The sequence below is a fragment of the Columba livia genome, chromosome 2 (assembly GCF_036013475.1).
Source record: "Columba livia isolate bColLiv1 breed racing homer chromosome 2, bColLiv1.pat.W.v2, whole genome shotgun sequence".
In the NCBI taxonomy this organism is placed as follows: Eukaryota; Metazoa; Chordata; class Aves; order Columbiformes; family Columbidae; genus Columba; species Columba livia.
Window position 1 is genome coordinate 145,273,689 of NC_088603.1, and position 26,989 is coordinate 145,300,677.

Genomic DNA, 26,989 nt, shown 5'->3' on the forward strand with positions numbered 1-26,989 from the left:
TAGAAAGGCATCCAGGTGGGTTTTGAATGTCTCCGGAGTAGGAGACTCCACAACCCCCCTGGGCAGCCTATTCCAGTGCTCTGTTACCCTTACTGAGAAATTTCTTCTCAAATTTAAGTGGAACCTCCTGTGTTCTAGTTTGAATCCATTAGTCCTTGTCCTACCATTGGTTGTCACCGAGAAGAGCCTGGCTCCATCCTCGTGACATTCACCCTTTACATATTTATAAACATTAATGAGATCACCCCTCTTCTTCACACTAAAGAGACCCAGGGCCTTTCCTCATAAGGGAGATGCTGCACTCCATCATCTTTGTTGCCATGTGCTGGACTCTCTCCAGCAGTTCCTTGTCCTTCTTGAACTGAAGGGCCCAGAACTGGACACAATATTCCAGGTGTGGTCTCATCAGGGCAGAGGGGAAGGTGAACCTCTCTTGACCTTCTTACCACCCCCCTTCTAATACACCCCAGGATGCCATTGGTCTTCCTGGCCACAAGGGCACAGTGCTGGCTCATGGTCATCCTGTTGTCCACCCAGACCCCCAGGTCCCTTTCCCCTATGCTGCTCTCTAGTAGGTCATTCCCCAGTTTATACTGGATCATGGGGTTGTTCCTACCTAGATGCAAAACTCTACACTTTCCTTTGTTGTATTTCATTAAATTTTTCCCCGCCCAACTCTCCAGCCTGTCCAGGTCTCGCTGGATGGCAGCACAGCCTTCTGGCATGTCAGCCACTCCTCCCAGCTTGGTGTCATCAGCAAACTTGCTGATAGTACACTCTATTCCCTTGTCCAAATCGTTGATGAATATATCAAATAATACAGGCCCCAGTACTGACCCCAGAGGTGACAACATTCTTCCACTCATAAGGAGATGCAAAGTTGTAAGCAGATAGGCTGCAAGAGGGAGGATATATCTGTTCTCATATAGTGACAGTACTCCACATGGAGTAAAGAAATGCCAGGTTCCTGTTCCTGTTTTACAGGGAGCCGGGTCTGACATTTTTTTTTAGTGACACATCTGTTTAATGAAAAGCATATAAAGAGTGACAGAAGCATGGATAAAATCCCTAACACACTCAAAAAGGGGTACCTTAGTCATTAAGTTATAGAATCATGGTCTTTTACTGTTCTTCTGTCTCCACTATTCTTCCTTTGATTTTTTCCAAAATGGAATACCTTCAGCAGAAGAAATACACACTGGTTCCAGTACAACTACGGAAGGTGAAATATATTACTTGGACATTCTTCTAGGTAAAAGGAATATTTAGTTTCGCTACAATTTCTTGGATGGAGACCTTAAACACTAGTTTTTTTTGTAGGAAGTGGGCATGTACTACAGCCAAAGGATTTTTTTTTAATCTTTTTTCTTTTTTTTTTAAGTGAAGCAATGGAGATGCCATGACTGTTAGCATGTTTTACATAGTTAGAGGAGGCCCACTGGTTCTGGTCTGTTAGAAGACTGCAAGACCTAACTGCTTACTTTTGGTTCAGAAGAGATTTAGGTGAAACTTATGGGTGTAGTCTCTGTCAGTAGTATTTCTGAAGACATACAGGACTGGAAGTGCAGACACCTAGGAAAACTTCAGAACAAATTTCAAATTATCTATTTTTTTTAATGTGTTTTCAGGGCCAGATTGCTGCTGACTACAGTTTTTATATTCATCATAAACCACGTAATTTAAAATATCTATTTTAGTGCAACTGATGCTAGTTGCTCTGACCTCCCCATGTAGTCAATAAACAGACAGACATACCTTTAGGCAGGGATTCAGAACCAGAGTCTGTATTAGATGTTTTGAATTATCTACTTGAGGGTCCTTTCTGCCCTGACATTGTAAGGAACCACGGTAGATTAATTTCCTGATATAAAGCATTTAGGTGAGGTGCCTGAAAGCAGGCTTTGGGTGCACACTTCATATTTACCTAAATCTACTTTTAAATGTCTGCTGTTTTGTTTGATACAAGACAGCTCAGCACCTGCAACTGATCACACTGTTTCAACAAAATCCACAATGAAATCATACACATTGATGGTTGTTCTACCTAAATAGTGTAAAATTCCATCTACACATTTCACAGACGAATATGCATTGGTGATTAATTATCTTCCTCTCCTTTAAAGCTGGTGAAGTGTCTTTATTACTTTGAAAGAATAAATATTGGTCAGGAAAAATGTCCAGATATTTTATGCATTCACATAAACACAAAAACATTAGCTTCCACAGTATCTTGGATATTTGCTTTGACATGCGTTCTCAGGTTGGATGAAATAAATTTTCAAATGTTGCCTCAAGTAGCTGATATTCACAGTAATAATTCCATATTTATATATGTATATTCTGTTCTTTATTTCCTATGAAGTGAAAAAAAAGAAAAACCCCAATTCTGATGCCATTTTTTATGTCATTAGTAGATATAACACTAAGCTCAGGTGTGAAAAATAAAACAGTAAAAATGGTATTATGACTTTTGGTGTATACTCTGTCTTACTGATCATGCATTAACTGTGTTCAATTTACGATATAATGGACTTTATCTTCCTCAGATCTAGACCTGAAAATCAAACACGATTCAGAGGATCAAACATGAATACCACACTTCATCACTGTCCTGCTTCATTGACAATTAAACGTTCTACAGGTCTAATTACAGTCATACAGGTATGCCTATGAGACTGCCCTGCTGTCATTACATTAAATTTATACAAGTATAAATTAATCACCTATTAGTAGCTGAAAATAGAAAGTATTCACTATCTTAACCAGAAAATGCAGAAGAGCTAGTAAAAAAAAAGCAAACAGTAAATATATCTTTTTATTATCACTCTGGAGCAAGACAATATCATGCAGATTAAACACAAAACTTGAAATAAAATTTAGTAATTTAATCACCTAATGCAGCCAATGATAAGAGCTAAGCGCTTCCGAAAAAGCAACAGTGACTGTCTAAGGCAGGACACCAAAGAAGGCCTAATTTAAGTCCTCTGAACTGTCCTCTAACTGTTTAACTTAGATTAATGATTGTATAAGAAATACAAAGAATAAAGTATCCTGACTTAGTCAACTGTCTAAATCAAGTAGTGTTCCTCAAAATCAATCTCAAAAATGATTTAAATTATTAAATATTATTGTTAATGGACACTGGCAGCTTTGAAAATTGAAATAATAAATGTTATTGTGTATGGTCTCAGATCATATTTGCGATTACTTCTGTGTTCTTTCATAGTTTTTACGTTTTTCTTAAGTATTTTAATTATTGAAAACAAAAAAAAGAGATTTATCTCAGTGCTTATAAATTTGCAAAGTATAAACTCATACTACTTTAAAAACTTTTGTTGACACAGTAGAATAAATTTTAAAAACTGTCCACAATGGTTTTCCTATTTCTTATTATCAAATATTTACCTAGAGAAACTGAACTCTTTTTTTATTCTTTTTCTAGAGCAGTTATATTTTGAACCAAGAGTAGACCTAGAAAACTTGGTACCATGGTTCCTTGATACGTATTTTGCTGTATATTTGATCAGCTTAAAAGTCCTAATTTATTGAACTCAACTGCATTTCCAATAACGAGATTTCTGACAGTTTCTTCAGTGAGCTCTAAAGTGTGAGATAAGCATGACTTAGGTTAATGGTTACTTTTCTATGTGTTCCATTAAGTTCTTAACCTTAATAAATGACAATTCAGACAATATTTTAAACGACCAATTCCCACCTCATGTTGAAACATTCTGAAGCATCTTTATATCACAATGAACTTCCATAACTATAGAGTAAATAACAGAGCTTCTAGGAAAACATATATAACTTGTCCATGGAACCAACCCATTTAATTTCATTCTGTTACAGAAGACCTGTTCATTTTAAGAGAGGAAAAAAAAATCACAGGAAAGCATCTCTGTTTCCTCTGGCTTACAAAGACTCACTGACCTATTGAAATAACACATTTTAAATATCTGTGATTTTCTTCTAAATCAAAAGTTACAAGTGTACCTTTCAATATTTTTGTAAATTTTATAACTTTTAACAACTGCATGAATATGGAGTAAATTCCATTGTGACAACCATTAGCGAGATAGAAAAATGTATGAATAAATTATCTTTTCATGCTCTTGCATCAGGAAAGACAATTTTCAATATGATTACAGCAAGCAAATAGCAAGGATACTTACTTGAATCCCAGCTCCCTCTGGTACTGTGATCTTCCACACACAGTTCAGATTGTTGTCATAAGGCTCAGGGTAACCAGGAGACAAAATGGTCCCTTTGCGCTTTGTTAAAATTCCACCACAGGGCACTGAAAGGAAGTGCATAAAGCAAGAAAAGAAGTATGAGACTTCAGAAGTGAGAAAAGTTATAATAAAAGCTTACACAATAGTCAGCATGTCATGGCTGAAAACTTTGGAAATTTATGCTATATTAAAAAATTTATTTTTGCCTCAGGAAAATAAAATCTTGTATCTCAAAAACCTTCCTTTAAATGACCCAAAATGAATAAAGGAAAAGTAGAATTATTCCAGTTTTCTACCTGACAGAATCACACTCATGTTACCCTTACTTATTTGACATTTAACAAAGTGAAATCCCTTTAATTGTCTCTTAGTAATCTTACAAAAACATTATTTTTAGGGGTTAAGAATGAAATTTGAACAGTTAGGTGTTGTATTAGTGTAAAAGATTAAAATATGTCATAAAAAGATACCTTCTTTCTTAATATTGCTACTTTGTTGTTGTCTAGATAATTAATGGCACTGGTCTCAACTTCTTGACTATTCTATTTGCTAGTGTGAGTTACCCCATTACAGAATAGAATTCTGTCACATTAGTAAAGAAATTGCTAAATGCTCACAAGATTCCAATTGTCATATCCCTGCTCATGGACTAATACAACTGTTATGTATGAAATAGGACAGAGGCATTCAGTACCATCAAGTGTCCGTTCTGAATGTTCAACTTTAATGTATCTTGCCTAGATCATTAGATGTGACAAGGAATAATACAGCTTAATCTAGATACAGATATTCTGTTGATATTTAAGTAGTTGACTGAAAAGATAGGTGAGATGGTTTATCAAGACCGTTACAAGTCAATGTATCACTTCTATGCAACACTACTGAATTCTGAACAACAAAAAAAGGTGAGGATTTAAAAAATAGATATGAGAATATAACTTAATAATGAATACTGTAGCAACTTTTCATGTGGCATATAATTGATGAAATCTCTTGGGAACTACATGAATAAACTAAAAGTCAGTGTTACTTAAAGTGTTTAAATAATTACTCATACAAGGATGAACATACAATGATTGAAGTCTAGTATATGTAAGAAAATATTCGAGCATTCACTACAGTTAAGGCAACTTAATATGGTCAAATATGGTCATGTCTACTACTTCAATTATTAAACTGATTTAGTTCAATGCAATTTTCATCTCATATATATTTTGTCACTTTTATTGGCACAGTGCTTTTCACACAGAATGTGGCCTGTAACCCTTTCTCAGTTCAACTTGTCTAGAGACAGATATCTTTCTCTTCCATAGACTAAATTATGTATTAAAACATCAATAATATATTGTGATCAATGGCCAAAACAATTATTTCAACACTTTGTTAGATTGTTATATCTGAAAAATAAAGGGAATACATTTCAAGGGGCTAAACAGCACAGTTCTACTGATTAAACTGTAATCACTGAGAATAAATGAAATATAGCTATGTACATCAGCTTCTTATTGATATACAAATTTTGATTCTAATCCTGCCCCTGAAACAGTCTAGATATACATTATTTGAGTATAATAGCTTCTTAATTATATTTTATTAACATTACCCCAGTGGTACTTAGTCTTGACACCTATCAAGTCTTCAGTATTTTGGAGAAAATCTTTCGTTTTACTGAAAACCACACAGAATCTACTGTGCACCATCAACTGATTAGCACAGAAGATTTAAAATCCACCTAATGAAAAATTGTTCTCTCTTTTCCTTTCCTCCACTCATCTAAAATCCCGCTTATGTACTTCTTAATGCTGGAATCAATATCTTAATCTGTTTTCTGTAATGGATAATCTTAATGTTTTAGGATAATTTTTATTAAAAAAATCTGTTTTCTGTAAAGAAAAGTAAAGTAACTTTAATTCATGTATATATTTATTATTTTGATTGGGAATGGAGTTTTTCAGATGTCTTCACCCTCAAAATGAATAATTTTTAATGTAATTAATTTACAGAAAATAAATGTATAATGCAGTCAGTACTGCAACAGATGTTACAAGTGGAAAAGTTTGATGGCATTGCAAAAATGTCTGTGTAAATGAGAACCAATTTTAATTCATTTATATTTTTTTTCATATAAGAAACTATGCCAAACTAATAAAACTTAATACATAAATGTGTAATATTTACCCTTGACAGAAACCTATAGAAAAATGTACCATTAGAACTTTATCTCTTTACTGTCAGGCTTTTCAGCTTAACCACAAGATTTCCAATGGGTGCAAATCAGCTTTGTAAATACAAATAAATGCACTTTATTTTAAGAATTTAATTTTGAGAATTTAATCTTGTATGACTAGAACCAGACATAGTATATTTTCTGATCAGAAAAATTACCGTTTAATTTCTGACAAGCAATGAAACATTAGTGTAACTATTTCTAAATCTTTAATAAAGCACTGTTCTTTCTAATAGCTTGTAATAACTTGTTTGAGATCCATAAGGTGAGAGTATTTTAGTTTTGCATGTAGTCAGGGCACAAACTGATATTTCTGAGTCTTGATTAAGGAATAGCCAGGGACCACCACTGATTCATGTAAAATAAGCTAACATAAAATTTATAGCTGAAGAGTATGTTCATGAAACTCATGAAGTGTCACAGCAAGGTTAGAACAGAAAGGGGAATAAAATCTTAACCTTGAATGAAATGAGTAAAAGTAAGCAAGAATAAAATATTGTAAAATGACAAAGAAGGAACACATCCAGCCAGACAGAATGGTGTACAACTTTGTAAGCATTTTTAAAAGCCTTAAGAACTCACCAACACATGTAGGGAGTGAATCATTCCATTGTGCCAATGCATTTGGTACTGTATCACATCTAATTGCTGTTGACCCATGGAGGATATATCCTGGATTGCACTCAAAAAGAACCAATGACCCAACGGCAAATTCATTTCCAATTCTTTTTCCAAATCTTGGTTCAGGCACAGAGCTACACTGTGTTGCACTTGTCCTTGGAACAGCTGCAAATGTACAAACAGTTGTAGATTCTTAATCTCAATTTTAGTGAAGGAAGACAGTTTTTGAAACCCAACTATTCAAAATTACTGGAAGTAGCTTTCAGTTATTTGCCAGAATATTTTCATAATCCCCAAATGAATCTTCACAATACAGATTACATGCTTTTGATGTCTGAGTTACTATTTAGAAAAGCATTGCACAGATATCCTTGTCAAGATAAAAAGCAATGCATAAAATCTTCACCGAAACTTTTCTAAAATTGCACTGAAAAGAAATATGACTATGAAATAATGAGCTAATACATGTTTTTAAAATAACATTCTGTGTCAGATAGATATTTACTTTTATTCCTGTGGATTTCTAAATGTGTATTCTGACTGTTAGATCAGAATTTAAATTTCATGAAAGAATGAATTACAGTAGCAAGTATTGATACATAACCATTTCTGTGTTTGACCCATAAAAAGGAAAATAATGTAAACCAAGAGAAATGTCTTAATATAATAAAAGTAAGGTCACTGATTCACCCATAGGTAATAACACTTATAGTTACTCGTATTTAAATTGAGATATTAACCAGTTTGAGCAGCCAGATAGATCCAACATTAATCAAACAGATTAACAAACACAAACAGCTGCTTTGTATAACTTTTCTTAAATTTAGAACCTCTCTTATACTTCTTAAATATTTAATTTAAGCTTTGAAATCCAGATCTGAAATCTAGATAAAATAATGGTTTTAAACTTTTTTCAAAAGATGCAGAAATGGTAAAATTTTTTATATTTCTTATATGTACATTTTTTTCCAAGTTGTCTCACCTTGATAAACAAAATGAAATCCTTTAGCTGTTATTGGTCCAACTGAAGTAAATCTAACAGTGATCTGGTTACCTGAGCTCAACGGAAGGGATTCACCTACTCAAACAAAGCAAATACAAAGCTATCATAACCATTTTTTACTAAAAAAACCCATTCAAAATACCTGTCAACATCTTTCCAGGAAGAAATAAGATTCCCAAACCCCTGTTCTTCTTCAATAAACTTTGCAAGATACATGCTATTTCAATATTTTATGTCGGCAGTATTATGGTGGTGTAGAAAAGGAGGAATAAAACTCATCTCAGTTCTTAGGAATATTTGTTGCTTTTTTCTTTTACTAAAAAGAACCCAAACCCCATACCTCTTTTAATGGAGTCAAAATGCGCATAATCTATACTTTACTAGAAATACATGCTGTTTTCCCTTTTAAGTATACAATTTCCATTTCAGATTGCTCAGTAGATAGAAGTCATAAAGCCACAGAATAAGAAGCTCCAGACACTCACTATAGTAGCTAAATATTAGAAGAAAATAATCTAAAAAAAAAAAAAATAGATTCCATTTTACTTAATTTTATTGATTAATATGAAAAGTTTTGAGTGATTAGGCTTTTAGTTTAAAATCCTGATTTCATACATTTGTCTGAATTTAATCTAAGAAAATATGACTTTTTTTCTTTTTTTTTTCTGACTGCACTATCTTTCTAAGTTCATAAAGAAAATAAATACCAGTTTAATGACAGTTCTGTTAAAGGATACCTGAATGTGATCCTGAGAGAGAGGATAACAAAGATGACTGCAGAGTTGGACCATCATATACTTCAACTACATCATGAAGTGATGTCTGGAAAAATACAAACTGGCCAAAAACCACTGACCAAACATGATGGAGAAAAAAAAAGGGGCACCAATGCCAAAATAAAGGAAGACAGAATGAGAAAGAAAAAAAATCAGAACACACAAAACAAAACCAAACCAAAATAAACCAACCAAAAGAAAGGCAACAACAAAGGAAGATAAAAAAAAACACATTATCATATTGCTTTAAAAATACAAAAATAAAATATATTTATATATTGATTTATCTGATACTTTAATTAGCTGTTATAGTGTTTAATATTATTTTTCCTATCACTACAGCAGTAAAACGTTAAAAATGTAATTCTCTATATATACTGAGACAATGAAGGTACGCAAATCATACATTTCCTTGTTAAAAGATTCCAGTAGTGAGGGCACAAAACCATTTTTCTGCTGTTGAATACACTTTGAAATTCTCTGCTCTCCCCCAGCCAACACACATCTGATTTCTCAGTGCAATATCTTCCTTTATAATTCTAGGCACATTGATATGGATAGTGTTTTATTAATTAATTATTAAGCATTACTTACCTTGGAATGTTTAATTTTTCTTAAGAACGTTAACATTCAGTGATTCTTCACTTTCATGAAATAAACAAGCAACTGATTCAAAGCAACAAATACTTTACAGAACACATACACTGGATCACTGAAATGCCTGAAATGCCTGTACACCAATGCGCGCAGCATGGGGAATAAGCAGGAGGAGTTAGAATCCTATGTTCGGTCGGGAGATTATGATCTGGTGGCAATTACAGAAACATGGTGGGACAGTTCACATGACTGGAATGTGGCCATGGATGGCTATGCCCTTTTCAGGAAAGACAGGCCAGCCAGGCGTGGTGGTGGAGTTGCTCTCTATGTGAGAGAGCAACTACAATGTACTAAATTCTGCCCAGGAGTGGATGACGAGCGAGTTGAGAGTGTATGGGTCAGGATCAAGGGGCAGGCTGGCAGGGGTGACACTGTTGTGGGCGTCTATTACAGGCCACCAGATCAGGCTGAGGAAGTTGATGAGGCCTTCTATGGGCAGCTGAGAGTGGCCTCACAGTCACAGGCCCTGGTTGTTGTGGGTGATTTTAACTTCCTTGATGTTTCCTGGAAGGACCATTCAGCCAGCCAGCCACAGTCCAGGAGGTTCCTCCAGTGCATTGATGATAACTTCCTCATGCAGATGGTGGAGGAGCCGACTAGGAGAGGTGCACTGCTGGATCTCATCCTCACTAACAAGGAGGGTCTGGTCAAAGCAGTAAAGGTTGAGGGCTGCCTGGGTTGCAGTGACCACGAGATGGTGGAGTTCAGCATCTTGTGTGGCAGGAACAGAATAGCAAGTAAAATTTCAACCCTGGACTTTAGCAGGGCTAACTTTGGCCTTTTCAAGCAATTGCTAGGGGAAATCCCATGGGCAAGACTGCTTGAAGGAAAATGGGCCCAAGATAGCTGGATTGCGTTCAGAGATTGCTTCTTCCACGCTCAGGATCAGAGCATCCCCACACGTAGGAAGTCAAGGAAGGGAGCCAGGAGGCCTGTGTGGTTGAATAGGGATCTGTTGGGTATGCTCAAGCAGAAGAGGAGAGTTTACAGGTCATGGAAGCAGGGGCTGGACACTTGGGAAGAATATAAGGCTGCTGTTAGAGGATGTAGGAAGGCAGCTAGGATAGCCAAGGCCTCCTTAGAATTACAGCTGGCGAGAGGGGTCAAGGACAGCAAAAAGAACTTTTTCAAATACATAGCAGATAAAACTAATACCAGAGGCAATGTAGGCTCACTGATGAATGGGGTGGGTGCCCTGGTGGCAGAAGATACAGAGAAGGCAGAATTACTGAATGCCTTCTTTGTCTCTGTCTACTCTGCCGGAGGTTGTCCTGGGGAGCCCTGTACCCCTGAGACCCCGGATGAAGCCAGGTCAATGGAGGAGTTTGCTTTAGTCGATGAGGACTGGGATAGGGAGCAATTAAATAGTCTGGACATCCATAAATCCATGGGTCCAGATGGGATGCATCCGCAGGTGCTGAGGGAGCTGGCTGAAGTCATTGCTGGACCTCTCTCCAGGGAAACCATAGCATTAATATTGTCATTAATTTAGGAAATTTGGGAATTCATTAATTTAAAATATATCAGCACGAGCAAGCTCCCTTTTAACCAGGCCAGAGCTAGACAGAAGAACTTTCCATGCCTCTAAATATCTAGATTTTTCGATGGTCTTCATCACTATAACATCTGGATACTTTGAATGAGTTTAGAAAGTGTCTAAAAAGAGATGAAATTGGCACAAAACAGTTCACTGGTTAAAAATTTCATCAAAGAAAGTTTCATTTTTAAAGTAAGAAATAAACATATATGGAGTTTACTTCTGTATTTTAATTGGTATGTTTGAAGGGAATTTCCTGTGTTTCAGTTTATGTTGATTGCCACTTGTTCTGTCACTGGGCACCATGGAGAAATCTAGACCTGTCTCCTTTGCTTCCTTGGTATTTATACATGGGCAGCATTTTCTAGTCATGCATCGTTGCTTTTTATATACTATTGCTTATTTACTTTTAGAAAACAAATCTGAATCACACTTTTAAAGCACCTTACTGTCTAAGCAAGTTTTTATGGAAAGAAAGAGGAGTACACTGGCAAAAGTAAAACATCTGAGTTTCATATTACAGCCTCTAGAATGAAGAACGAATAAAGCATGCTTGCAACTTGTTGTTTTCCTGTAGATTTTAACAGTTGCCTCTATATAATAGAAAGAATACACCTAGAGATGAGAGATTAAGAAAAAATATTCTCATTGGTTGTTCTTGGGACTGCAATCACAAAACCATTCATAAAAATATTATCTCTAAATATACAAACACATGAAGTTAACCTTAGTTGCATTCAACAAACCTCTTCACTATAGTTCTAGCAAGAACTGATTTTTCAATGTAAGAACATTATAATGAAAAAAATATAATAAGAGAATATGAAAATGGTTAATGTGGTATTAAACATGGTGTCTAATTTTGAAGGTTGGTCTCCCCTTAAATTTTTTGTGAAACCTCTCTCTAGGCTTGTGTAGGGAACACAGGAACACTAACCTCTTAAGTAATACATATACGTCATGCACTGATAAGGACAATGGCTGAAACATTGTGGCAAAACCAGTTCATCCAGCCACAGGAGATGATGTATTCAGTATAGAGTGAACTGCGATTTATATATCAATGACAAGCTAAGGAGACACAGACCAGGCAGGCTGGCCAATGCAGGAGAAGGGGAGTGGAGAGCACATAGCTCCACTTTCTGATATGCCCAGCATGGCACAAAGGGGAAAAGCTGAGACCCTTCAACATGGCCCAAGACTTGTCAAGACTTGTCAGTCTTTTGCAATCACCCCTTCCCCCCAGACTTTCCTCTCCTTCACAATAACACCTCCACAAAAGACCAGAAGTTACGCAAGCAGACAACCCAGAGTGCTATAAAGGCCTTGTACAAGCACTGGTGGCACCCACCCGCCATCCTGAGGACCACTCTGCCCACCAGTCTCACCGCATCAACTGAACAAGACACCAGAGGACGCCACACATCACTGGACCCGAGACCGTGAACTCCATCACACGAAAAGCGGAGCCATAAGGATGGTGAAATCTTTGTATATTCTTTCTTCCCCATACTTCTACCCTTTTGCTTTCCTTCTGATATGTAACATAATAACATAAGATTTACAGCCCCATATATGCTGCAAACATTTAATGTTTACCAATAATGTAAATCCTTCTGCCACCAAATCATATACCATTTGGGCCAAGCTGCAAAATAAAAGCCTTTTGTTTGCGGACCCTAAATACTATGTGTACTGTTTTCCAACTAAAGGGGACCCATGAACCTGAGTCACTTCTCCCCGCCACTCATACCCAAGGGCAGGACGTGACAACATACTAGAACGAATAAGCTGTTTAAACTATGGAAGAATCACAACAACAACAATAAGAAGAATCCAATGTTATTTTCTTTGAGATACAATTAAGAATAAAATTTTATTAAGATACCAGTTTTAATTGAAGCCATCTTATTAATTAAGTAATAAGGGTTCTAGATTTAATGGAAAAATCACTTTAAAAAAGCTGTTTCATTCTTCAATCACCTCTCTGCTAATTTAGAGCTACTAAAAGTACAACAACTTTCTGAGTATAATAATTATCTTTTATTGTCCTACTAGTAAATGTTATCATCTAGATCAGATGACTCATCAGTTCATTCATCTGAAACAAATTACCACTTCAGCTTACTGAATGGTGTGGATGAAATGAATATGTGAATATTGTTTGTTTGTTTGTTTTAATTGTTAGGCAAAACCAAAACAATTCCCAGTGGGAAAATAAGTCAATAATATTAGGAAACATTGAAAACTTCCTTCATATCAATTAGCAAAAGGTATGTAGAAAAAAAACTGTGAAAGAAAAAAAATGAAAACATTTCAGCCATTCAACACCTGTAAATAGCAGAAACATATCTTCATCAATTAGAAAAAAATTAAAAACATAGATAAGTAGACTAAATATTTATCAGAGTTTCCAGAAGTCTGACAACAGATGTGTTGCCAATCTCCCTGAGTTTATAACTGAAATGTGAACTCAGAACTTAGGGAATGTTTCAAAATGAAATGTTTCAAGAGTTAAATGTAAAACTTTTGTTTGTGAGGAAGGTAAAGCTGGTGTAACTATAAGCTTGTAATTTTATTTTTAGCAGAACATCCTAAATATGACGAGAATGCTGTTATTGAGTTTTTATTTTTCTTATTGAAATTACCATATTTAAAATATTTTAATTAAAAATGTTATAATAATTAATTATAATACTGTTATAAAGTTGTAGGAATTTATGAATCTTTTATTTCATGTTAGTTAATCTGCATTTATCAAAGTGATATGAGCAAAGTGGCCTCATAATCGTGAGTGACTAGTGGAAATTGTCTTCATCTACAGTCAGCATATTAGAATAGCCTGTCTTTCCTTTCAGCTAAAGATTTTACCACACATTTCAGCACATCCACCAACTGTTCAAATTTACAATAGTAAAAGCTTCTTCCTTTAACAAAACTACGACTGACATTTTTGAGGTTCAGTATTACCGTCACACCACTCCTTTGGTCTGTATTTCTAGTGCACTTGCTATTTCAGTTCAGAGTCTGATCTTTTAAGCTACCATCACACTCATTAAATGCAAAAATGTCAATGCCTCCTTCACCCATGAGATGAAAAGAAAGTTTATTCTCCTTGAATATAACATAAGGATGCTAAATCTTAGCATGGGCTAAGACTTCTCAGATCTGTTTTGGAACATTCTGACAGGAAATGAAACCACTTGAGAAAACACCAGAGAAATCAGACTGAAAATCTCACTGCTCTTATGACACAATGTTAGGTTACAGTTACACCAAAGCTTCTACACCCCGCAAAATGAACCCTAAAAAAAAAAACAAAAACAAAAACAAAACTAAAAAATATTATAAAAGGAGTATTTTGAGCTTCCAAAACTCCAAATGAAAGCATCCAAACTATAAAATAATGTCAGAGAATCAGGATATTAATGATGTAATGACAGATGCTTCTTCATCAATGACACAGACAGTGGGATCAAGCACAACCTCAGCAAGACTGTGAATAACATGAAACTAAGTGGTGCAATCGACACATCTGAGGGATGACATGCACTTCCAGAAGAACTTGGAGAAGCTTGACAAGTGGGCCTGTGAAGTTCAACAAGGCCAAGCGCAAGGTCCTGCACCCTTGGTATCAATACAGGCTGGGTAAAGAAGGGATCGAGAGCAGCCCTGCAGAGAAGGACTTAGGGGTGCAGGTAGATGAAAAATTGGACTTTCAGCCCAGAAACCACAGAATCACAGAATGTTAGGGATTGGAAGGGACCTCAAGGGATCATCCAGTCCAAACCCCCTGACGGAGCAGGAACACTTAGGTGAGGCTACACAGGAATGTGTCCAGGTGGGTCTTGATGTCTCCAGAGTAGGCGACTCCACAATGTCCCTGGGCAGCCCAGTGTTCTGTCACCCTCACTGAAAAGAAGCTTCTTCTCAAATTTAAGTGGAATCTCTTGTGTTCCAATTTGAACCCACTAGCCCTTGTCCTACTGTTGGCTGTCACCAAGAAGAGCCTGGCTCCATCCTCATGACACTCACCCTTTATATATTTGTAAACATCAATAAGGTCACCCCTCAGTCTCCTCTTCTCCAAGCTAAAGAGACCCAGGTCCCTCAGCCTTTCCTCATAAGGGAGGTACTCCACTCCCTTAATCAGCTTGAACTGAAGGGCCCAGAACTGGACACAATATTCCAGGTGTAGTCTCACCAGGGCAGAGTAGAGGGGAAGGAGAACTTCTCTCGACCTACTAACCACACCCCTTCTAATACACCCCAGGATGCCATTGGCCTTCCTGGCCACAAGGGCACAGTGCTGGCTCATGGTCATCCTGTTGTCCACCAGGACCCCCAGGTCTCTTTCCCCTATGCTGCACTCTAATAGGTCATTCCCCAACTTACACTGGAACCTGGGGTTGTTCCTACCTAGATGCAAGACTCTACACTTGCCCTTGTTATATTTCATTAAATTTTTCCCCAGCGAACTGTCCAGGCTGTCCAGGTCTTGCTGGATGGCAGCGCAACTTTCTGGCGTATCAGCCACTCCTCCCAGCTTGGTGTCATCTGCAAACTTGCTGATAGTACACTCTATTCCCTCATCCAAATCATTGATGAATATATTGAATAATACTGGCCCCAGTCATGGTCAATGGGGCAGAGTCTAGTTGGAAGCCTGTATTTAGTGGAGTGCCTCAAGGATCAGTACACCCTCTGACAACAGCCTTATATTCTCCCCAGATGGCCAGCCCCTCCTTTCATGATCTATAAACTCCCCTCTTCCACTTTAGCTTACCCAGCAGCTCCTTGTTTAACCATGCAGGTCTTCTGGCTCCCTTCCTTGACTTCCTATGTGTCGGGATGCTCTGATCTTGTGCCTGGTAGAAGCAGTCACTGAACACTAACCAACTATCTTGGGCCCCTTTACCTTCAAGCAGCCTTGCCCATGGGATTTCCCCTAGCAATTGCTTGAAAAGGCCAAAGTTTGCCCTGAAGTCCAGGGTTGCAATCCTGCTTGCTATTCTGTTCCTGCCACAGAAGATCCTGATCTCCACCATTTCATGATCACTACAACCAAGGCAGCCCTCAACCTTTACCACTTCAACTAGACCCTACTTGTTAGTGAGGATGAGGTTCAGCAGTGCACCTCTTCTAGTTGGCTTCTCCACCATTTGCATCAGAAAGTTATTGTCAAGGCACTGGAGGAACCTCCTGGACTGTGGCTGGCTGGCTGAGTAGTCCTTCCAGCAAACATCAGGGAAGTTAAAATCCCCCACAATGACCCGGGCCTGTGACTGTGAGGCTGCTCTCAGCTGACTGTAGAAGGCCTCATCAACTTCCTCACCCTGATCTGGTGGCCTATAATAGACCAACTGTACCTTGAGCTGCATCAAAAGCAGTGTGGCCAGCAGGTTGAGGGATGTGATTCTGTCCCTCTACTCTGCTCTGGTGAGACCCCACTCAGAGTTCTGCATCCAGCTCTGTAGCTCTCAGTACAGGAAAGACATGAACCTGTCGGAGAGTATCCAGAGGAGGGCCACAAAAATGTGTTCAGTTTTGGACCTCTCACTGCAAGAAAGACATTGAGGTGCTGGAGTGTGTCTAAAGAAGAATAATGAAGCTGCTGAAGGGTCTGAAGCAGAAGGTTGATGAGGAATGTCTGAGGGAACTGGTGTTGTTCAGCCTGCAGAAAAGGGTTCTGAGGAGAATTATTATGGGTCTCTACAAGTACCTGAAAGGAAGTTGTAGTGAGGTGGATGTTGGTCTCTTTTCCCTCGTAGCAAATGATAGGAAAGGAGCAAATGGCCTCATATGTTGCCAGAGGAGATTTAGATTGGATCTGAGGAAAAACTTCACTGAAAGAGCTGTCAGGCATTTTAACAGGCTGTCCAGAGAAGTTGTTGAGTCACCATCCCTGGAGGTGTTTAAAAGATGCGTAGAGGAAGTTCTTAGGGACATGGTTTAGAGGTGGACTTGGAAGTATTGGGTTAAAGGATGGACTTAATGTTCTTAAAAGTATTTTCCAACCTAAATTACTCTAATAGTCTAGAATTCTATGATTCTATGAAAAAGAAGAGAAAGGTGGATAAGTAGCATAGGATTGTATATAAAAATAAGCATGTTTATCTGAGAGGCACAGTAAACTAATTTAGGGTTTCAATTGTGTACTTTTATCTTAAAAGATAATTTAAAATTAAATGTTTATTTGGATATGACATAAAAATGAAGACATGAACTTTTTTCTTAAAATACTGTTCCTGTAACTTACCAGACATTGGTCAACAATACTTATACCAAATAATGACCAAAGTCATATTATTAGAATTTTTTTTCTATAAAATGCAATATGAGGCCTCAACATTTTTAATTGTTCTTAATAGCATAGGTTACTATTTTGAAGACATTTACTATCCTCTTGACACCACCGCTGAAAGTATGGACAAGAAGTTATAGCCAAAACAGGTTGCCCAAGGATCCACAGTTTTTTATAGAGAGTGGGAAAGGGAAAAAGGAGGAAAAGAGCAGGACAAACAGATGGCTTGGAGAAATAACAGTTTGACTTAGTGATTAATTCAGTAGAAGAAACCTCACAAAAACAGAGTTTGTAGAAATGTATTTCTGAATGACTTTGATCATTTCTAAACAATGCAAGTGGATATTTGCCATCACATATATTTTAAAATGACGTGTCTACAGAGATCTCAAGTATTAAAGGAAAAAACAAAGGGGTCCACCCAATGTTACATACAATGTGTACATTGTTAGAGTGGAATTTGTGGGGGTGAAACTCACAAGAAGAGAACCACACCACTCAGTGACATACAAACCCAAACAAATTTACAAAGCAGGGTGGATAATGTAGCAGATAGAATTTCTGTTCTATGACATACATATAACTTCGTGCTCACACTGGCCAAGACAACAGCTCCTCCAGTCAAGCTGTGACCAGTACCGTACATGCAAGGAATACTTGCAACAAATGCTTGGTGTGTCTGAGTCTTGCCTGGCATCCAGCATAGAGCCAGAAAGGTGATTAAGGGAGTGGAGCATCTCCCTTATGAGGAAAGGCTGAGGGAGCTGGGTCTCTTTAGCTTGGAGGAAACTTAGGGGTGACCTCATTCATGTTTATAAATATGTAAAGGGTGAGTGTCATGAGGATGGAGCCAGGCTCTTCTTGGTGACAACCAATGATAGGACAAGGGGCAATAGGTACAAACCAGAACACAAAAGGTTCTACATAAATATGAGAAGAAACTTCTTTTCAGTGAGGGTAGCAGAACACTGGAACAGGCTGCCCAGGGAGGTTGTGGAGTTTCCTTCTCTGGAGACATTCAAAACCTGCCTGGATGTCTTCCTGTGTAATCCCATCTAGCTGTTCCTGCTCTGGCAGGGGGGTTGGATCAGGTGATCTTTCAAGGTCCCTTCCAATCCCTGTCATTCTGTGATTCTGTGATCCTGACAACTATACGTACGATTTCCACCTTATGGTATCTCTTTCACAAGGTTCATCTGTGCTGGTTTTTGTTTGTTTGTTTGTTCTGCACATACTGGAATATTTTTATTTGTTAGACCTGGACAAATGAGGTACAGATGTCTTTTGTCTAAGCAGTGTTCTTGGGTAGGTCTCACACATTACAATAACAAAGTTTGTGTTTGTCTTTTTGTTCTCAATGCATGCAATACTCTCTCATTTAGAGGTGGACAAGTCTCATTAGATGAGTGTTGCTCTCCAGGAGAATTTGCCCTTTGACAACATAAATGCATGTGTGTATGTATCCATGCATATGTATGTACACTACTTTTCCTATTTTTCACATTACTTTTTCTGCTATTTATTCATTGTTGAACTATATGGTCCTCTTTTATTCTCCTACCTAATTGACATACCACGGTTGGAATCTATCAAAAACTTATCAGAATCTATCATTCAATGTGTCCACACCTGCCCCTAAACCAGAAATTCAACACCCTCTCAAAGTAGCAACTCAAAGAAACTTTCTCTCCCTAAATAGCCTTTTTTTGTCAGACTTTTAATAAGTTCTCAAAATAAATTTCAAATTCTAAACTCTTATAAAAAGTTGCACACAAAATGTGTGCAAGAACCTGGATTCCAAGTTGGGGTTTTTTTGGTTTTTTTGGATCTTGTTTTGAGGATTTAATCACATTTTCCTGAAATTCACTAATTTACTGATGTTAACAGAGTAGGTACAATTCAGCTTAATCTGAAGTCTAACTAAAATATTTATTTTTAAATTACTATAAATAAGTAGTTTTATACAAATAGCACACAGATAAAAACCTCACCATTTCTTCAGTAAAATAGAGTACTCAGAGATTCTGTTTAAGAAAGCAGAATAATCACTTACTTCTGCAGTCAGGACTGCAAATGGAAAAAAAAAATAACAAAGCTTAGTGAGAATTGCAAATATATTTCTTTTCCCTTTGTAAACAAAGGTAATTAGAGGGAAATCACTGTTAGAAATCCTGAATCTCTGAAGATTGTATCTATGTACACCATGGTGAATACAAACATCTGAGTCAATACAGGTAAGCTTACTTGAGAGAGGAATGGTTTATATCCAAAGGAATATAATGAAAATGAAATATGAGAAGAATGGAATATAACTAAATGAACAAGGCCCAATACTGAAAAATTTTATAAGTAGAAGGCTTTTGTATGAGGATTTTTTTGCAGTTCCTTGATCCTAGCCTGATCCTTATGAGTTTCTTCCCTGAAATACAGCAAATTACTTCAAGATGGAAACTTGGCAATGGTCACAATGACTTCTCACAGATTGCCTGGCCATGTTTCTCTGTCAAACAGTGAAAATTCTCTATTAGGGAGTAGGCACTTGGAGATTCCTCATTTCTGTTAGGGTGACTTTCCTATTCTTTTTCTTTTTTTTTTTTTTTCTTCAGCTACAAAGGTGGGAAAATACAGGGGGGAAAAAAAAAGAAAAGGAAAAAAGGAGAAAAAGAAAGTCATGGTCCAATGATCCAACGATCTGTATTTACTGATTACTGAACATGCATTTACGATATTTATGAACAGTTACATAATCACAACTATTGATTCCTTTTATGAGGACAGGAAGCGTTATTTTCAAAACTTAGTATCTGAGTTATGAGGCCCAATCAACCAATTCCCCTAGTAGAACATAATTTGCTTAGATGCAATCTAGACTGGTTTGTGGGGCTGGTATGATTTGCATTGTTCATAATTTTGTATTCCTCATTAGTTAAAGGACTATGTGAGCAGGTGAATAGAGTTTTAGACTTACTTTATCCTGAGGGAAATTGAAACTTCATTCATTTCTATTATCTAAGAAATTTACACTATCAGTAAAATTACATCTTGTTCTAAATAGAAGCAGTGTTGGCCTTTGCAGTTGTCTGAGATTTTATGTAGTCATATATGCAAAATCAATATTTCTAGAATAACCAGAAGCTGTAAGGGCTGTTTTTTGTGTGTGTCAGGAAATGCTGAAATAACCCCTTTTCCTTGATTACTTAATTATTTGCAATTCCTGGGAATGAAGGGTAGATCTGTAAATTACCAAAGCCTAGCTAATGCTTGAAAAGTCAAGCTCTCCAGGGAGAGCTTACCTGCTCTCTTTCTGGCTTTGTATGCAGGTAGGTGGATTCTGAGGTGGTCTGTGGCCTTTCAATGTGAGGAATGAGGAAGGCTCTCATCTAGTGCAGACATTTGTTGGAAGGGGGCAGGATGCTCCTGAATCTCAGAAGTGTGCTGGCTAGAGGTAAGCAATTTTGCACCACCTAAACAACCCCACAATGGGCAGACTTGAAGAGTGGGAAAGCTGTTTTTTTCACTCATACAGAGATTAAGAGTAAAAATGACAACTTCATGTTAATATAACTTTACATTAAAAGGCCCTAATCAATGACAATGCAAGCTTTTGGTATTGTGCTGCTAAAGTACTTCAATCCTGCCCTAAGAAGTGAACCTAAAAATAAAGCAGAGTTGTTTACAAGATCTGCCACCACTTAGTCTCCTCCCCAGGATAGTAACATGTGTTGGAAATCATTGAAGTCACAAATGTAATGTAGTCTGTCCTCTATCATTTGGAATCAGGAACCCAGAATAATTTCAGCTCTTTAAATAACAGCATTTTCTATGAACAAGGTTTGATAATTAAATATTTGGAGCAGCTGGAGTCACACTGCTTGGGAAAAAAAAATAAATCTTTAGAAATCCTTCATCAATTCATCAGCTTTATAGTAACATTATTTTACTTATTGTGAAGCCATTAATTTCTTTGAAGACCACAGATGTGGTCTTATCGTCATTCTACTATGTCATTAGGCTATTAAAAAGACAGCTATACTGTTGCCATATCTTCATAGTCAAACTCAATAGCTTAAGCTATTTAGTTGTCTGCATTAAATTGGTCATTATTATATTCAAAACATCATTAAGATTTGAGCCAAAACTAATCATTTTCATTGCAAATAAATCTAAAAGCAGCATTGAAAAAGTGTCTTCAAATCATATTAAGCAATGAAAATACTAAATCTCTTCACATTTTCTTTCCAAAAATACATTGAATAGCTTCGACTTCCTTTAAAAGTCACCCAATGGTAACTTTTTTATTGGCATCTGCTTACTTGGCAAGAACATCAAGCACTGAACCAATGAATTCATTACTCCCCAGCTGTGAGTTTGCTTACATACAATCTGCCAGTCTCTCATAAACCTAGGAGATTCATAGATAAGTGGAAAGCGATATGAAATGACCTTCTGGCACTTCTTTAAATTATATAGTCAGCATTTGAATGACACAAACTTGGCCATGAATTAGAAAAGCAAATCAGAAGTTAATATTTATATAATTAATGCTTGCCTTTATTCTCCTAAAATCTTAGACTACAATCTCAAGATATTTTATGGAGAGCAGATAGCACAATAATTCATGTGTATTTAACACTACGATAAAAATATGTTCACTATCTACCAGTTATCTTCCATATAGAATATATTGCTACTAGCCTATTTGTATCTAAATTAAGTAGTCAGTGTTATTGCTCTGTGTTTGAAATACAATGCAAAATTAAAATATTTGGCATAACCTTGTTAAAAATTGCAAAATATTCTTCAAATAAATTAGTTGTTCTATCAATGTGAAAATAATTTCCTAGTTTACATATGTAACCTAAATTCTTGCAGCATAATTCATTTTATACAAAACTCTGCAAATATTTATATTTTAAATAGTACTTTAAGATACATTTACAATATATTCTGGAGAAGAAAATAATAAGGAAAAATAAGAAGGAAATAAAGTATTTCCAGACTATTACTAATTCTGTATTTCAGTTTCTTTTTCCAGATGGAAACATAAATCTATTAAGTATTCATTGTATAGACAGGCTATAAGCCATGCATTCCTATCCATGTAGAATATCTAACATTATGCAGTCCATAACCTGAAATTCTTCTTGTGTATGTGATCCAACAATATTTGAACACACAGGAATGTTATTGCCTAATATACGCTTAAAATATAAGATACAGATTTTGTTCACTTCCAGTGTCAGACTTAAAAGATTTGAGCATAAAGAATCACTATGGAAATCTTGAATTTGAATCATCCAAACTTGAGCCCCTAAATGACTACTAACTGAAATGCATATGAAATTGCTAGCTTTGCCATATACTTACAGGATAAAATAATGAAGTTATGTTTGTACAAGATGACTGTTGGATGGATGTAGATTATACTAGCAGCAATGTTCTTTAATTCATTTAACCTGCAGTAGCTGCCAGAACAAATATGACAAAATGGAGCTGTGCTGTTTCTCTTACATTACAGAGGATTCATCTCATTCCAAAAATTGCAGATAGATGTTTCAGATGGGATGAATCATGCCATGGGAAGATGTATTTCTGCTGATTATAGCAAACATCTGAATGGCTTAGACTAGATACCTAACTTCTATAGTTAGATACATAGCTAAACCAAGAGGAAATGTACCACCAAAGGGTTTGCTTTGCATGCAAGCCTATAACATGTATGCACATAAATCAACAATGTTTGAGGGCAGCTTAAACATTCATAGATTTAAAGCATCCCCACTTGGATTATACAGATTATAACACAGATCATGTCACTGCATCTGACTCCATCTTGCACTTATGGACAAAGATTTTTTTTTTCCATTAAGCTTTTTATGTCCATTTATTGTGCAGAAGTTAGACTTCTAAGTTTTCTTATGTTTCTGGCTCACCACCTGGCATTATTTTCTTGCTAAAATGCATACAATACAATTAGCTAGATTTCCCAGATTTTTGTTGTATTTAGTATATAGCTATCTAATCTTCCTACTTTAAGGAATAAATGAACTATGCCTTAAAAATGCATTGTACATCTCAAACAAACAGGTTTTTTTTTTATTTTTAAACAAAATAATAGTGGAAAATAAATTCATATTCAGTCATTCAATACATATTGAAGGCACATTGAGAATATTTAGTTTCTATTGTGGTGGGAGTGTGTCTAACTCCATTCTTATCTCCCTTCAGTGTACTTCATTAACTCTCAAAATTAACTTGATAAAGGAGTTAAGAGACATGTACCCACCACCATTAAGTCCACTCAGAGAATTTTGAAATCAAAACAATATTTTGGCAATGATCTAAATTAGCATAAAACAGTATTTACACCAGTGCTGCAAATGCTCATAATATATTAAAAAAAGAAAAGAAAACAAAAAAACAACCAACCAAGCAAACAAAAAAACCCAAACAAGAACCAAAACAACAACAAATTAGGCTTAGCCAATTAGGCTTATCACCTCTGTCATCTCTGTCATAAAAACCACTTGTGTGTCTTTCCAATACCTTTAGCACAATGATGTCTCACTTCTGTCCAGAGTTTCTAAATTATGTCACAGATAACGTTGCTGGTTATGTACTTTTGAATGAAGCTTAGTTAGCTGGCTGGAGAAAATTGCAGACAAGGATTTCCATACACTTTTTAATGCTGAGCTCTTGAAGCTCAGTTTTAAGAATTTGCTAATATCATTATAATGTTTTTGAATGCTAGTACAAGACCCTTTGAAAACCTTGAATTAATAGAATGATGTTAAAAAGAGAAATGACAACCGGGCAAAAGAGTTGAAAGAATGCCAATAAAAAGGAAAAGGGACACAAAATTTCTATTATCTATTGGTTTTACTCATACAACAAATATTTCTTCCTATTTTTAATAATAAATATTTGTATGTGTATTCACAGTATTGCATGGTGTTCACTCTATATTTCAGAAAACTGATAAAATAAATCAAAAAAATGAAGTACTATACTCCTAACTGGTTGTCATGCTCAACTACATTGAAATTCATTAGTTGTATTAATAAAGTAATTCATCTTTCTAAAACATTTTTAGATTTTAAATGAAGTGTCCTCTGATACAGTCAGCTTTTCTGTCTTTATGTCAAATTCTCGCAAACACAATTGAAAAAAGCAGAATATTTTTTCTTAAAAACATAGTTTGATGATTACAGGGTAAAAAAATACATATTTTTCAAAATCTACAAATAAATAAAAGTAACTTTTCTCAGAAGTCCTGTGGGTTTGAAGTCACTCTCTTTTCAGGAAGGAAAGGTAGGCCGGCTTTTTATGAAATATATTATACAAACTGGATTATTGCCGCTTTCTCCTGAAACTAGTGGTCTTGAGCCTTTATGCAGTTGAGCATAGAATATTTGGAGCAGCCTTTGTAATTTCATTCAATTTTGCTGACAAGTATTCATTATTTGGACAGTGCAGTCCCACTGATTTTGAACTGGTTACTTGTATGAATAGAGGGTAGGAAACGGAATAAGATTCCTGCCTATGGTAGCTTTTTTGATATTTGAGGTAATCTCTATTACCTCTACCTCCCCTTCAGCAAATTCAATTCAAATTAATTCAATAATTGCTTAATTAATGGTTGAAAATATTAAAGCTAGATATCCAACCAGACATTTCCAACTATTTTAATTTAAATCCTCCACAGTTTAAAAATGTCAGTCCATACATGTCTGCCACATTTTTTAAATGAAAGTAAGATATACACAGCAGTGATGATGGATTGAAATTATTAAAAGCAAACGTTTTACTTTAATGCAGCTAAGTATTATCATAAATACCGTTCTGTTCATATGTTCATTCTGTGAGGTTGCCAAATGGGACATTCTACTACTTAGGATCTGTCCTTGTCTATATGTGTTTTTTCTTTCCAAATGTAAATGGAGTTTGAAATTAAACAGTACTGAACTAACTGTAGTGTGACACAGCTTTTAAACTGTCTAACAATTCTAGATGCAGTGAGCTAACAGAAAACACATGTTGACAACATTTTTTGCTCAATGTGTGTTTGTACTGGCAGAATAAAAGTTTCACATGTACCTTCCAGCATTTGCAAAAAATTACTCTTTCAAGGATCTAATTAATGCTAATACTAATCCCAAACCCCTGCTGTTTGCCTTTATTTGTTTCTTCTCTCTATTGCTTCTTTACAATAATTCAAGGTTATCTCATAACACAAAAATTCAAGAAAAGATGCAAGGAAAATCTGAAAATGGTATAACCACAGGATAGAAAAGTATCTGTTAATACAAGTCAGTTATTCAGGAACTGAAGGGAACAGTGCATTTTAACTTCCATGTTTATGGTAAGCAAACTGGGTCTACCTTCATTAGCCAAATGATAAGAAAACTTGTCCCAAAATGTCATGTTTAACAATAAAGTGCTTGTCACTTTTAAAATAGTATATCTTGTTTTAAGTGCAAAGTAAATGCACAGTCTCCATGGAAACCAGACATTGCCCCAATTCTATACCTTTTTTTAGCTTCTTTGTAGGAAAAAAAGAGTTTTGATTTAAATTTCATATTTATGATGGCCATTGAGAATCGATACTTAATTTTCTGATAGCATAGCTCATAAAACACACTTACATACCTTCTGTGTATGTTCAGTCTGTCTTTTTGCTCTGACAGAAAGGAAAGTTACTTGCAGAGGCAAGTTGATAGAAAATTTATTTTTCTGTTAATAAAATTAATTTAAATAGAAGGATAGATGACACCATTACACTTAGCAGAGCATACAAATTAATTAATGTGCATCAGGAAAACAAATTAAAATATTAAACATCTGCATTTTAATTGTAACCAGTACTGGATTTCAGTGTTGAACAATTAATGATCATTACTTCATTTTGAATTATCAGTGGGAGAGTGTCAAAGATGAGTCTTCCACGTTTGTAAAAGATTTTGCCTGCAGCATACTGTGTGCTTTTATGAATCATTTAACTTCAGCTTAAACTTGTCATGGTATGAAATATTGCAACTGTGATTCTACATGACAGAATAATGAAACACTGAATAGAAGTCTACACCGCATTGACTTCTCCAAAGAATTTAGGTCTTGAGAATCTGAAAAGCCACACACGAAATAGCTTTTGACTCCATTAAAAACCAATCCAGGCCAATGAGTTCGTTTCTACACACTGAATATGCTATTCCATTGACCTGGTTCTAGCTTTTTTTTTTTTTTTTTTTAAAAAAAACCTGTGCTCTGTCACAAGACTTCATATACAGTATTGGATGCTAAAATAATTCCTAAAGAGGTTCCATTCAGCAAATATTTGAATACTATGTTTCACACTGAAACTCAGAGACATAAGGAAGATTACGGAAGAAGAAGTTTTTCTGTTTTCTTTAGGAAAATGACTTTATCTTAGGTCAGCAGCTTTCCTGGAGTACTCCTTCATTTTCCAAAATCTTATTTCCTGTGAATAATCTCTGAAAAGTCTGGAATAATTTCAGTAACAACAGAATAGTAAAAGGGAATGGGTCAGAAATAAACCCTATATCAATAATTTACAAAAAAAAAAAAAAAATACACTACTGTATAATTCAGAGAAAGATCTGTATTTTAAAATT

The 26,989-nt window shown here is 35.9% G+C and overlaps 1 protein-coding gene across 6 annotated transcripts in view; it reads right to left on the reverse strand.

Annotated features, from left to right (window-relative positions):
- The window catches only part of CSMD3 (CUB and Sushi multiple domains 3), a 631,749-nt gene that overhangs the window by 110,924 nt on the left and 493,836 nt on the right, over positions 1-26,989 (reverse strand). For all 6 annotated transcript variants that reach the window (XM_065054280.1, XM_065054281.1, XM_065054284.1 and 3 more), the window contains 4 exons: positions 8,821-8,934; positions 8,063-8,158; positions 7,042-7,245; positions 4,173-4,297 (listed from right to left, as the gene is read on the reverse strand). In XM_065054280.1, the coding sequence (XP_064910352.1) occupies positions 4,173-4,297; positions 7,042-7,245; positions 8,063-8,158; positions 8,821-8,934 (539 nt within the window). The remainder of the gene's footprint in view (positions 1-4,172; positions 4,298-7,041; positions 7,246-8,062; positions 8,159-8,820; positions 8,935-26,989) is intronic.